The following is a 17,233-nucleotide window of genomic DNA, read 5'->3' as shown; positions in this document are numbered from 1 at the left end:
CTTCCAGGGACAAGTGAGTTTTAGTAACATGTTGGGGAATTTTAATCTGAAATTATACATCAATCAAACCCTGATGAAAACTGGTCCAATTAATGATCATTCATTATTTTAATCTATTGCAAATTCAGATTTAAAACAAAACAAGAGTTGTTACCCATGCATGTCCACCAGTGTACAGTGAACCAATAAGTAATAATAAAAATGCAGGTTAAAACTCATCAGATTAAATTGGAAAACAGTTTCTGGTTCTAAGGAAACAAAAAAACACTCGCATACTTATTTGGTTTACGTCTCAAATGAGTCCAACATCTGGAAAAAAAAAAACGTCTCCCTTGTCCCCCACATTCATGTGGATGAGCTACAGTTGTCCTGTTTCTGTCCCTCATGTCTCAGCGGGATGACGGTCACCTGCCCCTGTATGACTGCAGCATGCTAACCTAGAAAAAATAAAATAAAATGAACAAAAACTTATTTATTTAACTGTAAAACGTCCACGTCTGACAAAGTTTGAAATGTAAGAGGAAAAAAAACTGCTTTAATTTTTTTTTGCTATTTATATTTTAATAAAAAAGTTTGAAGTGAAAATGTCTTTGTTTTGTCCTCAGTCAATAACACACATCACACATGAGGTAGCGCTGTTTCCATGTTCTTTGTCACGTTTGTAAAAGACTACATTTATAAAGCTAAATTAAACCAATGAAGCTAAATAAATAAAATGAACGGCAGCAGTTCCATCAAATATAGAATATATACATATAATCCAAATAAGTAAAGTAAAATGATGTTAAGAAATTGTCTTTATATAATTTCCTTCCTTCACTTTAAATGATTTAATTTAGGTGTAGAAAACAGTATTTAGTTACTTCTTTTTTTAAGCCTAAACAACATGTTGCATTGCTGTATATCTGATAATTTAACACATATCAGTGGATTTTTAAAATCTTAATCCCCCAAATATTTGCCTAAAATCCTCCACATAATCTCCACGGTATGAAAATATGACATCATCACGTGATTTTACCTTCAGTCATGAGATTATCTGCCCAAATTTACACGTCATATGTTTGTTACACAAGCAATAAACATTTTTGTTACGTCTGTCGCTCGAATGCCAAAAAAAACAAACAATTCTCTCTAAAAAGACAATAATCTGCAGCACAAAGTTTTGTATTTATTTATTCACATTCTAAATTAGTTATAAAACTGAAAAAAGCAGAAATAAACAAACACCAATAGAGTAGTATTTATGTAAGCGTTCACAAACCTACTGCACATAAAGCTTTAAATCCTGTTTCTACAACAGAGAAAATCCACGATGCATTTCCTGTGAGCTAGATCGAGATTTATTTTTACTCACAATAACCTGGGGTTTTTTTTACAAACAAGTACATTTTTACAAATTCAGCATAAATACGGACACATTTATCAGATTTATGACCACAGAGGGTTTGAAATATAGTTTTTAAAGGAAAATAATTAAAAAAAATACTTAAAAAATAAAAAGAATCAATGAAATTAGAAAAATATAAAACAAACAAAATCTTTCTTTCTTTCTTTCTTTCTTTCTTTCTTTCTTTCTCTGTGTCCACGTGTCCCAGGGACCTGAAGTGAAGAACAAAAGACAAACATCATTGTCCTTGTCTCAGTCATGATCAGCCGTCAGAAGCGAGGCCGAGGAAACTGTTACTGAGTCTTTGACTGAGTCTCCGACTGAGTCTTTGACTGAGTCTCCGACTGAGTCTTTGACTGAGTCTCCGACTGAGTCTTTGACTGAGTCTCCAACTAAGTCTTTGACAGAGTCTTTTACTGAGTCTTTAATTGAGTCTCTGACCAAGTCTTTGACTGAGTCTTTAATTGAGTCTCTGACCAAGTCTTTGACTGAGTCTTTAATTGAGTCTCTGACCAAGTCTTTGACTGAGTCTTTAATTGAGTCTCTGACCAAGTCTTTGACTGAGTCTTTAATTGAGTCTCTGACCAAGTCTTTGACTGAGTCTTTGAGTCTTTGACTGAGTCTTTGACTGAGTCTTTGACTGAGTCTTTAACTGAGTCTCCGACTGAGTCTCCGACTGAGTCTCCGACTGAGTCTTTGACTGAGTCTCCGACTGAGTCTTTGACTGAGTCTCCGACTAAGTCTTTGACTGAGTCTTTGACTGAGTCTCTGACTTAGTCATTGACTGAGTCTTTGACAGAGTCTTTGACTGAGTCTTTAATTGAGTCTCTGACTGAGTCTTTGACTGAGTCTCCAACTAAGTCTTTGACAGAGTCTTTGACTGAGTCTTTAATTGAGTCTCTGACCAAGTCTTTGACTGAGTCTTTAATTGAGTCTCTGACCAAGTCTTTGAGTCTTTGACAGAGTCTTTTACTGAGTCTTTAACTGAGTCTTTGACTGAGTCTCTTCTCTTTTCTTCCCCAGTGAACGAGGGGAATCCTTCACTCTCTCTTCCCCGAAACTCATCTTTACATAAGTGCTTTTGTTCAGTTTCACACGTTCACTCTGCAACAGCACAGTCTGAGCTGATGCTGCTGCTGCTGCTGCTGCTCATTACTGATTATTAGAATTCATCAGTAAATCAGCAGGAACATCTATATACAGACTGTGACACACACACACACACTGTGTCACGTTCTTTTCTTCTGCATTTTTAAAAACAAACATTTGAAACTTTTAATCTGCATTAATTTCATGTGTAAGTCATATTACACTAATTATATTATATTATGCTTATTTTACTGTTGTATGATCTAGCTTACTAGCTTGCAAGCTAGCTTAGATAATTGGCTAGCCAGCCAGCTTACTCAAGAGAGATATAACTCGCCGATAACTAGCTGGTGAGCTAGCGATATATATCTATCATCTATCCATCCAGCCATCCATCCATTGCTAGCTAACTTACAAACTTACACAAAATGAGCTCATTATCTTTAACTTGCGAGCTAGCACAAGCTACTTAAATACACAAGACAAATTTTTCCCAGTTTTTTCCTTTTTGCTAGCTAACTTACTATCTTAAAACAAGCTATCTATTTGTTTTAGCTAGCTAGCTTACACTAATTATTATCCATCTCTGATTATCTATTTGTCATATTCTTGTTTAATCTCTGTATCTCTGCAGAACCCAAACACTGACACATGAAAACAACAATAAATTCATCAGTTCATCAATACTGGTCGACAGGTTCACGGAGAACAAACAAACTCCTCATTTTTTTCTTAGACTCAGAGAATCTAAAAGGATTTTTATTCTGCATTCATTTAAAATGTTTAAATGTAAACAAATGTCAGATGGATCAAATCTCTCAGCTGTAAACATATAGTATTTATAACGACAATAAAACACACGTACTGCAGCTTTAAAAAGAAACAGCTTACCTTTGTTTGGTCTTAATATCTGAAGCTGACGTCGAGGTCGGACTCAGAATCTTCGTCATCATCATCATCGTCTCCCACACCTGCAACACACACGCACGCACACACACACACACACACACATTTAGACAGTAAACATGGTTAAATTTAAACCTGTAAACATTGAAACTGAGGGAAATTGTGTTTACTTCTTTGTTTACCTGTGGATTATTTACTGATTCAGAGTGAAATCTATTATTTATAAAATATTACATATAGAGTTTTTATGGGTATTTTTACCTCTTAAATAAAATGACAGTGTAATATTAGATGCCATAATCAGTGTAAACAACATTTTGTTGCTGTAGCTTGTTGAATTAAAGCTAAATTCTTAAAATTTGCACATTTAATACTTTTTATGTACATTACCTTATTATAAGAATACCAGAATGGACATAATTCTGCATATATTCAATCACATTTATGGCAAATTCACAATTGTTCATCTTTAATTTTATAAGAAACAATAACTAAAAATAGTAAGAATAAAATGTAAAGGGAACCAAATGAACAGCACATATTTAAGTGTGTATATTATATGTATTATGATCATGATGATGTGGTTCGTACCAGAGCAGAAGTCGATGTTGCTCAACATGTCGGCCACATCCTCGATGTCAACGCCAAAGTGACTCATGTTCTCGTAACTGACCGGCGGACGCTCGATGTTCGAGGTCCTCGCCATCACTGTCATCCTGTCACACACACACACACACACACACACACACACACACACAATTACACTAAGAAAACAGCTCGCAAAATCATTTAACTTCCACTGACACTGACTAAAAAAAATGGATTTAACCTCATTGTTTACAGTTAATTAAATAACGTATAACTAGTTTTTTAAAAAGCCATTTCTAACAATTACAACTAAACACAATTAAGTCACATCATTTAAGCCAGAGAACAAAAATGTTTAATAAAATTGAAATAAAATGATTTAATATTGCACATTATACAATAGTTTCTAGTTGATATTTTCCTCTAAATTTAATAAATTTGTCTCCTTTAAAGTGTGAGGTCATTAATTCAAACACGCTAATCTCTAGTTAGTCATATTTAATCTCGTATTAATCTCTTTAATTTATAAAATGTTGTATAACTAGTTTAAAAAATCGATTTCATTGCACTGAAATTGTATACTTTATTTTTTTACAGTGTCTAAATTCTTGTGGCTGTGACACCACATACAAAAGTCTGGATTTAGTCCAATTTTTCTTATTTATTAAATAAAACATTACCTATTAATGTGGTCATACATCCTTTATAGATGTTTTATTGCTCATATTTTTCTCCAAAATGAATACATTTCATCTTTCAATCATCACTGAGATCATGTCAAAGCTTTACGAGGTACATTAGTGAGTCATTAGTCCACTAATCTCTAGTTTGTCCCTTAACAGTGTTTGGTTGGACTTAATCTCATCTTTTTTTAACATATAAAATATATTATCACTAGACTAATCCTTAAAAAAAAATTCTAATTGAAAGTAAAACATTTTTTTACAGTGTTTAAATGAGTCTGACTGTGACGCCACAAATAAAAAACCTAGATTTAGTTCAACTTTGTTTTTGAAGAATCAAACATTTTAGTATATAAAATATAGTATAACTCGTCTAATCCTTGTAAAAACACTCAAATTTCAAACAATAACATGTATTTCTTTACAGTGTTTAAAGCCATCTGACTGTGTTTACATTTACAGCCTTTGCTGTGTCAGTAAATGTAATAATAAATATTTAAACGTCCTCATTGATGTGGAGGAAACACTCCTCTCGGACGTTCAGTGACGTTGTGGTTTCACAGCAGGAGCTTCTTCTCCTTCTTCTTCTTCTTCTACATAATGTAAACAAAATGACTATATGTTTGACGCGCCAATTAAACGAGACAAAGCGACAACAATCTGGTGTCAATGAACTGGTGACTAATGATGGTGTTTTTTTAAGTCACAGGACTTAGTTGTTTTTCTTAGTTCATGTTTTATCCACCATTTATTTACCATTTTATCCTTTTACACATTTGATTTGTGTTGGTTTTTCTTGAAAACGGTTGACAAACATACAAATATTGATGAATGACATTTGGTAAATTTAGTTTGAATTACTTAATTTGTTCAGGTCTGTCAACCATTTTGTTTTTTCAGAGTTTTTTTTAGTTGTTGTTTTAAAGCAAAGGAAGGGTTAGAACATTGTTTTATATTAGACACTTTAAAGGTCCAGTAAAATTTAAGGAAAAATTATTTTTCATTTGGTCATGGTTGTGTAATTTTTTGTAATCTGTTCTGTAATCTGTTCTCCCTGCACCAAACATATACAGAATCATCATTTTTACATCACAGCAAACAGGAGTTATTAATCCACCGCTGCCTCCGTCATTATATTCAAATGTGTTATTTTACTACTTAGATGTTTGAAATTCTTTCTTCATTGAGATTTACCTCAGTGACACAAAGTGACCACACGAGGCAGCAGTAGACCAGCAGCTCCTGTGTCCCCCGTGAGCTAAAATCACTGATTTTCTCTATGGAGTTTGGTGTGGAAGAGAGTGAGAGGATTGGAAACTTGAGTTTCTAGTCTGAAAATAGCAAATTCTTGACACAGGTAACCCCTATTGAATGTGTACTTTATACAACCACGTTAATGTTAATGTTAATGCAATTTCCAATTTTCCAGGTTATAGCTGGATGAATTTGAGCTAATTAATGTCTAAATGACTAATGACTTTCAAAGATTTATTTATTTTTTATTTTCCTATCAAACTAACTTTTCAAAGCAGTAACTAGTTGTTAAATACATTTATGCAGTACAAAATACAATATTTTTGAGTAGAAAAGGGTAAAAAAAAAAAAATATGATAATATTCAAGTAAAAGAGTAAAAAGAGTGAATAAAACAGTTGGACTTACTTCTCAAGTATGTCTTTAGCGCTCTGAGGAAAAAGACAGACAGAGAGACAAAAATCCCAATCTGGATCAGATCTGGATGAAACATAGTCTCATGATAGAGTGTCTGATCGTGCATACGTGTGCAAAATTTTGTTCAAATCCAATGAGTTTTGACAGAGATATTCTCGTGGGTTTCTTCACACTTATGGCCCATTGAAAAAAATGGGATTTCTTGAAAGTTTGATCATGTTTTGTGATGTCATCGGTGGGCGGATCCTTACCCAAATCGGATGGAAACATGCTCGGGTGATCACCAACCCAAAGTCAGTCAACAAAAATTTCAGACTGATTCAACAAAAACTGTATTGTCGCAGTAATACAGCAATATATCTGCGGCGACCTCCTACCTGTACAAACACAGGCATGTGCCGCTCCTCCATGGACTGTATGGCTGACTCGACCAGCGTGACTGCGGCCTCCAGGTGGTCGCCGTGGCAACGGATGAGGGCGCGGACATGTCTGAGCTTGTCGTCCTGTTGCCTGGAGATCAGAGCCACCAGCTCCTGCTTCCGCTCCTCCAAGATGGCCGCCAACGTTTGGAAACAGTCGCCAAGCTTCTCTCGCTGCTGCTCGCCGTTGTCCTGACAGTGAGCGAAACAAGAACAAGATTAAAGAGATTCGACAAAATATATATCTAAAAGAAATATGCGTGTGTTTCACCTTTAACGCCTGACACATCTCTTCCATCTGACAGATTACGGCCTGGATGTGGTCGTTACTGGCGACCAACATCGCGATTCCATCGCTCAACTCCGTCTGAAACAACAGAGGAAACTCATAACTTTAATCATTACGTGTGTGTGTGTGTGTGTTTCCGGGTAAAGATGAATGGGTGACTGATGTCGTCGGCCCAGAAAAACATGAATCATCTCATGTGTTCATTAATCACTCACTGATTCATTTTTTTTTAAAAAGAAAAATTTGCTGTAACTCTGAATTTGGCAAGAGTTGTGCAAACTAGAGATTTACACGAGTGGATCTCTTAACCTGAGTTTTCACAGAATTCTGACTTTAATCTCATATTTTTGAGAAAATAATCTCAGAATTTTGACTTAAATCTCAGATTTCTAAGAAAATAAGTATCAAATTTATGAGACAAATAAAAATAAAGTTTGACTCACAAACGGTTGATAAATCACTGCGTGTGAGATTATTCTGTTTGTGTGCAGACGTTGATTAAAAGTTTCTAAATTTAGTTTCTTGTTTAAAAAGTCGTCAGTGTGATGCTGCTGCTGCTGTTGTTGTGAAGAAACTGCATGCATTTCTAATTAAAAAACCTGAAGCACAAAAACAACAACCTGAATCATTTTAAACTCTCACGTTTGTAGATTTACAGTTTCAATGTAAACTCTGTAAGAAATAATCCCATTTCTGCTTCATTTTGTTACAAATTAATTGTTGTTTTTGTTGTAAATTTGCTCTTTTTTTTCCTCTCTCCCTCCATTAAGATGACAAACAACTTCCCTCGGCCTCATCTAAATTTCAGATGAGTGATTCAGAGACAGAGTGAGACACGGAGACGCTCGCCCCCAAATGTCAACAAAGCCAAATGCTCAATAACACGCCGGACGTCGCTGAAGCCTTCTGCATGACAACAACATGACTTTGTTTGTCCACAAGAAGTTTTCTACTTTTGGGAAAACATTCAAACATATTGTCGCAGTTTCATTGAGAAACTGAATCACAGCCGTTTTTATTGTCCCACAGGTGGCAATCACTGTGATTGACAGCTAGTGCCGTCCAATAGATGCCTGGTTGCAGGTGTAGGTGGATGAGATCTCAGACACGCACAAATTTTAAAGAAAAACAGGTGCCTCACTGAAGAAAACGAAGAATTTTTTTAAAGTGGACGGCATACATTTAGACGTAGATTTGTCATAAATATAAGTTTATTCATTTAAATCAACGTAAATTAAAACATATAAAGGCCAGAATAATTAAATGAAATCAATATTCACCTAGAAAATGTAACACTAACTTGAGCTTCAGTGGTGTTAGTGTTTTTTAACAAATTTGCAGAATTATTCTTACCTTTAAGTCAAATAACCTCCATAAAAATGTAGTTAGATTTAATTTACCAAACATCCCTTTGGATAAAATTTGGCTAACAAATTTAATATGATATTAGGTTTTTACAGATATGGTTGTACATTTGTGGGTCAACCGTTAGACCGTTTGGGAAACAGTTTGGTAAAGGTAAAAAAAAAACTTGAACTTAAGTCTACGACATCTTCACGATGTCTTCTTCCAACAAGAAACTGAAGTTTGTAAAATGGACCAAACCCCATTGAGAAAATAGGCGATTTAAGCTTGCAGGGACACAGGAGCTGCTGGTCTACCGCTGCCTCATGTGGTCACTTTGTGCCACTGAGGTAAATCCAAACAAAGGATTTCAAACACATAATTTGCAAAAATAACACGTTTGAATTTACTGATGGAGGCAGCGGTGGATCAACAACTCCTGTGTGCAGTGATATTAAAATCACTGGTTTTCTGTATGGACTTTGGTGCAGGGAAAGTGAGTGGTTTACAAACTTCAGTTTCCACTCTTGTTTTTGACATATTTTAGATGCAGATTTCATGAGGTGAGCTTTTATACACTGATATAATTCCTTCTCTGATCTTTTATTATTTATTTGACCTTTTTTTATTATTTCTGTTGTGTCCATTTGTTTTTACCCCAACTATCGTGACCCAACTCATAAAATAAATTGCGACAAAGACAAATGTGTGCATAATGTAGTGATGTAAACTTCAAAACTTCAATTAATGAACATTATTTTAAAAAAATACATACACATCAATCTTCAATTAAAAGGTTTGGAAAATACAAAAAAATATTGGGGGAAAAAAAATCACGTGTGACCCATCTGTAGGTCCACAACCCAGTGTTTGGGAACCACGGCTGTAAAGCACTTTGGTGAAACTACAAAAATGCAGTAATCTCGTGGGGTTGAGCTTAAATAGAATTCACAAAATACTGTGAACAAATGTACTCAGCATTATTAGGGGCCCCCTTTGTTTTTCTTCCGCCCCTGGGCCTGACCTTTACGTGGCTGTATAAGCAGGTGTGTGTGTGTAGGTGTGTGTTGATGTCTCTCCACGCTGTAGAATAAGAGTGTGTGTGTCATGGGTTGTGTCCGTCTGTCCATCTGTCTGTCGGTGTCAGGTCCAGAGAAGAAAATACGAGATTTAAAAATAGAAACCAGGAAAAGGGAACGACGTTTGGCTCGGACCGAGGCCGTCATCAGTTTCCGGAGGAATCACTCACGTGTGTGTGTGTGTGTGCACGCGGTGGATAAAAGGTTAAGAGTTGAGACTATCGTGTGTTCGCTCTCGTCGTCCTCTGACCTTTTAGAGGAGCGTTTTCTGCGAGCCCCGGACGCCTCCTCGCAAACCTGACAGATTTCTTCTAACACACACAGTTCAACGACGACGACTCCTGCGGAAAATCTGACGTAAAGAAAAGTGAAGTGAAAAAACAAACACATTTTTCAGAGAGAACCTCTTTCAGTGTTCTTCAAACGCTCCTGGAACAGAAGTTAAAGCTGGTGACAGGGCCGGCCCTAGCCTTTACGGGGCCCTAAGCAGAATTTCATTAGCTATTATTGATGCAAATGTAACGCTATAAATTACATTAATTATAGTTGTTATACTTGTTTTTTAAACTAAAGCCCCGCCCCATACTGGAGGGTAATTGGCCAGATTTCGGTCCCAATCTAAACCTTCCGTCAATTGCGGGTTTCTTCCGATTGTAGGCTAATTTGAACAGATTATCGGGCCAAATTATCCTGCAGTGTGTCTCCTACGTTTTTAAAATCAGATCCGAAAAATTGAAACATACTTGGCAAAACCCTCGGCGTTTTAGCGAATTTCGACCATTCGCCACGAAACAAGTTGACCGTAACCATGGCCTCAACTGAACAAGATGTCGGCCATTTTGAATTTTGGTGTCCATTTTGGCGATTTGCTACATTAACGATATCTCAACCTAAATCTCTAAATATCAAGATTTCTTTAGTATGTTTAAAAAATAATAATAACTTAGTTATTAAGACTTAGTTCCTTAGTTCCTTGGGTTCGTCTGTGGCCGCTGAATTGGTTTCGTTACCTTCTGTCTTGCGTAGACGCTGCTGAGCGGCTCCACATCGCAGTCTTTGTGTCGTCCAAACACTTTGCACATGGAGCAGGTCGGCGTCTCACACGACAGACAGTAAATGTTGATCTTCTCCTCTTCATGCTCCTCACACGTCAACTTCTGCTGCTGCTGCTGCTGATGATGATGATGCTGCTCTGGCTTCATGTTTACAAGTCTGCGGGAAAAGTGAAAAAATGGCGTCATAAACTTGGGTTATAACGTCGCTAAATGTTTTTTCTAGTATAGTATAGTATAGTCCTTTATTGTCATTGTAACCTGTACAACGAAATTAAAAAAGTGCCATACAGTTAGTGCATAAATAAAAAACATTAAATATTACAGGAAAACACACATACCACCATTCATTCTGTCATTGTTATTGCACAGTCCCGCAGTATAGTGTTGTGTTAAGGATAGTTTTTTATGGCATTGAGGGCAGTTATTGCTGTCGGATAGAAACTGTTTTTAAGTCTGTTTGTTCTTGATTTGATTGTCCTGTATCGCCTTCCTGATTCAGCAACAGTTCAAACAAGGAGTGACCCGGATGGAAAGTGTCTTTTACAATGGTCTGTGCTCTATTCAGGTCATCCAGTGAGGGGAGGGGGCAACCGACTATCCTCTGTGCTGTGTTGATGACCTGTTGCAAGGCCTTTTTCTGGGCTACTGTGCAGCTGCTAAACCACACACATAGGTAGTATGTTAAGATGGATTCTATGGAGCACATGTAGAAGGATACCAGCAGTCTCTGTGTGATGTCATTCCTCCTGAGGACCCTCAGGAAGTGCAGTCTCTGTTGGGCCTTTTTAAGCAGCACCTTCATGCTGTTTACACGCCAGGTCAGGCCTTCCTCGATGTGAAGACCCAGGAAGCAGAAGTACGACACCTGCTCCACCTGATCCCCGCTGATGGTGAATGATGTCAGTGTTTTTCCTCCTGTAATCAATCACCAGCTCCTTGGTCTTTGCTGTATTGAGGAGAAGGTTACTCTCCCTACACCACACTGCTAGATGTTCAACCTCATCTCTGTAGGCAGACTCATCTGTTCCTGAGATGAGCCCCACCACCGTAGTGTCGTCCACAAACTTCACTATGATGTTGTTGTTGTGGTGGGTGGAGGTGCAGTCATGCGTGTAGAGAGTGTACAGCAAGGGGCTCAACGCGCAGCCCTGCGGGGAGCCGGTGCTGAGGCTGAGGGCTGTAGATGTGTGATGGCCCAGTCTCACCCTCTGGGTGTGACAAATGGGGAAGCTGTTAATCCAAATACAGGTGGGGTGTGGAATGCCTAGGTCCATCAGTTTGTGAGGAAGGATGGTGTTGAAAGCAGAGCTATAGTCCACAAATAGCATCCGTACGTAGCTCCCCTGCTGCTCTAGGTGGGACAGTGCAGCATGGAGGGACGTAGCGACGGTGTCTTCGGTGGATCTATTTGCCCTGTATGCAAACTGGTGTGGGTCCAGGCTTTTTGGCAGGAGTGATGTGATGTGACCCCGCACCAGCTTTTCAAAGCATTTCGTCACCACTGGGGTGAGAGCGACTGGCTTGTAGTCGTTGAGGCAGGAGATATGAGGTTTGTTAGGCAGGGGGACGTTGATGGGACGGTGGACTCGGCCAGGGACTGGTTGAAAATCCTCATGAAGACTCCAGCCAGCTGATCCGCACAGTCCTTTATAACGCGCCCGGAGACACCATCGGGCCAGCAGCCTTCCTCGGGTCCACAGCCCGCAGTGTGCCCCTCACCTCATGTTCCGTGAGGGTGAAGTTGCTGTAGACCGTGGGATGTGGTGTTGCTGCCTTGGGTGGTGCACCTCAAAGCGGGCAAAGAAGGTGTTTGCTCCACTGCCAGCGATGCCTCACCCTCAGCAGCTGGACCTGTAGTTGATGAGCTGTTGGACCCTCTGCCACACCTGCCTGCCTTCTGAGGTTTCTGTTGAACGTCTTTAGGGAATTATTGTTTTCTTCTTTTCTTTTAAAGTACTTAATGTAGGTGAGCACGTTAATCGTACAAACATAAAAACAGGGTAAATCTATACTGGATACATCAAGGATGAAAAGTTACTAAAAGGTCTCGCAGATTCAAAAGGGCGTGGCCATGGCAACCGTCTGAGATTTTTGGTGAATTTGGACCCTTCGCCACGAAACAGGACACGCCCTGTAGCTTTGCCGTACGTTGACCGATCTGCTCGAAACTTTTTACGTGACACGAGATGCCAACCCTGAATTTTTTTATTTAGACGCAATTTCAACACAAAACAGGAAGTGCACTGGAACTTTGCCGTACATTGACCAATCTGCTTAAAACTTCATATGTGAGACAAGGGACTCGCCCTGAGCACATCTCAACAGGAAGTCAGCCATCCGGAACAGGAAGTGCTCTATCACCTTTGCCGTACATGGAGCGATCTGCACAAAACTACACACAGACAGATAAGAGACCCATCCAGAACACAACTGCTCCTGAAAAATGGGCCACAGCGCTACCTGCTGGCAGGACGGGGGCTGCAGTTTTAAAACAGACAATCGCAATACCACCAACTCCACATTTGGAAACCGAAGTATTTGCCCCAGATTGTAACGCAAAAACCAACATATAAACAATTTAAAGAGCAAATAAGACCAATGTATTTATTATGTTCATACATACTTGACTGTCATTTATTGTTTTGTTCTGTTTAGTTTAAACAAAAGTCTTTAACAGTCTCAGGACTGCAGGATGATATTTTTAGACACGCGTCACGTCTCTGCGTGACCTTTTGTCTCTGCGTTAGAGTCACCACAGAGTTTACAAAGATGCACAACGGGAATCCTTGAGAATTCTCTTTGTTTCTCTCTTGTCGACTTTAAAGCGTCCGGCACACAGGAGCAGTCGTCCACCGAGGTCTGACGATGAAACACTGATGAAATTCAGTCGTTTGAGGATCTAAGAAGCACCTCGTGTCTTTCCCAAGGACACTTCAGCAAAGTTTTTGAGCCACATCCGTCCAACGGCGACACAACAAACGATGCCTTGGCTGCCAAACGTTCACTCATCGCACAGAAATAAACGGCCACATTAACACGAGGCCTGGACCAGAGGACGACGACAGTCCTTTGTCCTGTGACGTCCGCGTCCCGACACAAACGATGATTAGACGTCAATTTTTAGCTTGTGCGGATAATGAGGAGACTCCTGCCCTTCTGTCAACACACACCCGTGCCAACGTCTCAGACTCATTAAGATTCTATTTTGGAGTGAAAGCGATGATGAATTTACACTTGTGGTGACTCCATTATGAGAGGGGAAAACACACAGGCGCTGGGACATTTAAAAGTTGGTCTCAGCTGCTGCAGACTTCAGCGAATAAGAAGAATTTAATACATTTGTTGACAAAAGAAGGTCGATTAACTGTAAGAAAAAATATAAGCATACTGTTACATGATATTTAAACCCTATAAACCATAGAAACAGGTAATAAATGATCATTATACAATATATATATAACACATGTAAAATGACGCAAAATTCGATAAAAATAATGGGATGAGTGGATAATAATAATGAATATTTCCCCACGAGTGTAAAGCATCTTTGCCTCTGATCTCATATTTTATACGTCACTATACTCTGTCTCTACATATATATGTAGCCACAGTTGTAATAAACTACTTTTTAATTAGTTTGTTTTGTGTATGTTTGTATGTATTATGTATTTGTCTGAATGAATGGATTCATCTGCTTCACACAAAGTGAGATCGTCCTATAGTCAGTAATGTGGTGAAATGCCGCCTCATGCTGGACATTATACGACATCACAACAACAGTTTTTCTTGGATAAGATTGTGCAGATTCATATTCATTTACATAGAATACAATCCTAACCCAACCACATTCAAATCTTAGCCCTATACTTCAACCAGTTCCTCAGAATTGAGCATCTGCCTCATAAGGACCAGGTTTTGGTCTCCATGAGGACTCCTGGTCCTGACGAGGTCAGTGTTTATGACAGAAAAGAGGTCCTAACACATACAGACCTGGAGGTCTCCTGCTGCCTGTAGATGTCGATGATGTTCTCCACCAGCAGGTTCCTCTGCAGACCGTACACTCCGTGTCTGTCCAGCGCCACCTCGTGGCGACACGAGGGACAGCGGAAACGACCTCCACTGGCGGCGATGCTGGTGGAGCCGCGCGTCTGCCACAGAGGGTTCGCCGACTGAGAAGACGAGAGGAGACAAGAGGAGACAAGGCACAAACCGTCTTTTACTTTGGTTTTTCAAGTTAGCGTTAGATTAAGAAAGTTTATAATTTTTACATGTTGTACAGCTGTACTTTGGACAAAGGCCTTGTCATTGTGCAGTTTCACCATTAGGTGTCACTAATTCTTACACATTGGACCTTTAAAGCTGGAGGTAAGACACATATTATATCAGTGCCTGTGTAATAAATGGAAAATATATTCATGAATATTGTGACGGTGCAGTAGAAGGTACTTTTCAGAGCTGAGGAACCCTACGTGGATGAAAGTCGGAACATCTCCCCAGAAAATCCTACAAAAATAAAACGTGCCGTAATCTCCCGTCCTCACCTGGAAGATGTCGTTGGCACACTTGCGGCACAGGTTGTGCTGACACGGCAGGATGACCACGGGTTTGGAGAACATCTCCAGGCAGACGGGGCAGATCAGCTGCTTCTCCAGGTTCTCCATGGCAGGTCCTCCTCGACGTCCTCCTCCTCCTCGGCTGCTGCCGGGCCCAGAGCTGCCGGCTGATGGAGGTTTGAGGCCCAGGGCAAAGTTCATCACCTCCAAGGGACGACGAGTGAGTCACGGAAAGAGAGGATTATTAAAAAAAACGAGCAGAAGCTTCCAGAAGATGTTTTGAAGGTCCTTCTTCTGGGGTTCCACACTCAAGCAGCCCTCCCTGTCTCTGTCTCTGTCCCGTGTCCCACAGCAGCAGCAGGACAGTTGACTGCTGGTATTTTTAGCTGCAGAGTTTGTTCTGGCTCTGGTTACTGTCTAAACTGCGTTCCATGGGCGTGGCAGGAGATCACCACAGTGGCCTCAGATGATAATATTGACATGTCAGAGAAGATCCTCCTGAACCAGGTCACACACACACCCACAGTTTCCGTTTGTCGCTGCAGAACCTGGAACACAAGAAGACCGAGCGAGCAAGCGTCTGATTCCCAGTGCCATCAAATCATTTCATCCTTGTTCAGCTGTCAGCGTCGGTGTCACGTCGCCGCCTTGCTCCATTAATCCTGATTCCTCACTCATCTGAGGCACAGATACACAACAGCTGCGAGCAACTAACTGTTTATTTCTGTTCCTCTGTCGTTCACGAGCCAACACAAACAAACAAACTAAACATAAGAGTAAAAACATACAGAAGGTTCTCAGTTGAACCAAAAATAGACAATTTGATCAACTTCAGACAACAAAAATATGTACTATTCTTAATTTAGACCTTTTTATGAAGATTACAACCTATAACCCAAAGTCAATTATAACACTTATTAAATATTTGAAAATATCAGACTCACTTTATCACAAAAAACGTTTTTTAAAAAAACATTTTAATCCATTTTCTCACTTTAAATTTAAAAAAATTAATATAATATTTTGGGAAGAAAGGGGTTTTAGTGTCTTGAAATTAATGTTAATGTACAAAAAACTTAATTATATTGATCATATTTAGTTAACTTTTCTCTGAGATAATGTGTTTCTATTGACTTGACAATATTGATAATGCAACAGTTACACTAGAAATCAATATTTAATGTTTCTTTGTAACAATCTTTATGGCTTCACCTGTGTACAAAGTCTAAATTGTTTAACATTTTTTTCACATTTTTACGTTTTTTTTGTATCCGAATATTCATACAAATGTTACAATTACACCAGAAATCAATTATAACACTGATCATGTGATTTTATTATTAGATATTTTGAACAACCTCAGTATTTAGTGTTTCTTAACATTCAGTCATTCACTTCACAGCAGTAATATTCAAACACAGAAAAAAGATATCTGAATTTTAATTTCAGATAGGGGCTGGGGTACCCCTGAGCAAGGTACCCAACTCCCAATGCTCCCCGGGCGCTACTCAGTGTGGCAGCCCACTGCTCCTAATTCTAGGATGGGTCAAATGCAGAGAATATCAGTCGCTCTGAGACTGAGAATAATTTCCCTAAGGGGATTAATAAAGTATCAAAAAAATAAATAAAAAAATCAATCACTGTGGAAAAGATTTTATTAAAAATGTTTTTATTTATTTACGTTAAAACAGAGTCAATTTCTTTAATAATAGGAAAAATCCACCAATATACAAACAGTATAAACTAAATTCCATCATTGTCTGAACTGTAGGTGTAAAGATATTTTTTTAAAACGTGTCCAACTGTGGACTGAAGTTGCTGCTGCTGGTCGTGAGCTCCGTCAGCGTGGTGACGTCACAGGAAGCGACGTGATTATGCCGACAAGGAGACACACTAACTTCAAAATAAAAGCCGTATGTATAAAAATCATATATACACACGTGTATTACATGATATGACATATCTATGACTAGCATACACACATAAATATAATACAGACACATTTCTGTAAACAATCATCATATTTGTACATTTTTTTGTACTTTTTATATATACTTTTACATTTGGAGTGAACTAAGTCCTCCTTATCCACTCATACTGCATTTGATAGATAATAGTTTTTTTCTTCTTTTAGTTTCTTACTTCTCAGAGAAGAAGCCCAGTGAACC

The 17,233-nt window shown here is 38.7% G+C and overlaps 1 protein-coding gene across 1 annotated transcript; it reads right to left on the bottom strand.

The window, feature by feature from the left end:
• Nucleotides 1-1,160: 1,160 nt before the first annotated feature.
• Nucleotides 1,161-15,616, bottom strand: trim54 (tripartite motif containing 54). The gene is made up of 9 exons (XM_058613344.1): nt 15,054-15,616; nt 14,503-14,681; nt 10,468-10,669; nt 7,017-7,112; nt 6,704-6,937; nt 6,318-6,340; nt 3,977-4,101; nt 3,371-3,450; nt 1,161-1,602 (listed from the first exon to the last, which is right to left on the bottom strand). Exons 1-8 carry the CDS (start codon nt 15,264-15,266, stop codon nt 3,383-3,385), a joined length of 1,140 nt encoding a protein of 379 aa, XP_058469327.1. The 5' UTR covers nt 15,267-15,616; the 3' UTR covers nt 1,161-1,602; nt 3,371-3,382.
• Nucleotides 15,617-17,233: the final 1,617 nt, after the last annotated feature.

Source organism: Solea solea, chromosome 17 (assembly GCF_958295425.1).
Source record: "Solea solea chromosome 17, fSolSol10.1, whole genome shotgun sequence".
Lineage (NCBI taxonomy): Eukaryota > Metazoa > Chordata > Actinopteri > Pleuronectiformes > Soleidae > Solea > Solea solea.
The sequence above is the reverse complement of the archived record's forward strand: the minus strand, read 5'-3'. Positions and strand labels throughout refer to the sequence as shown.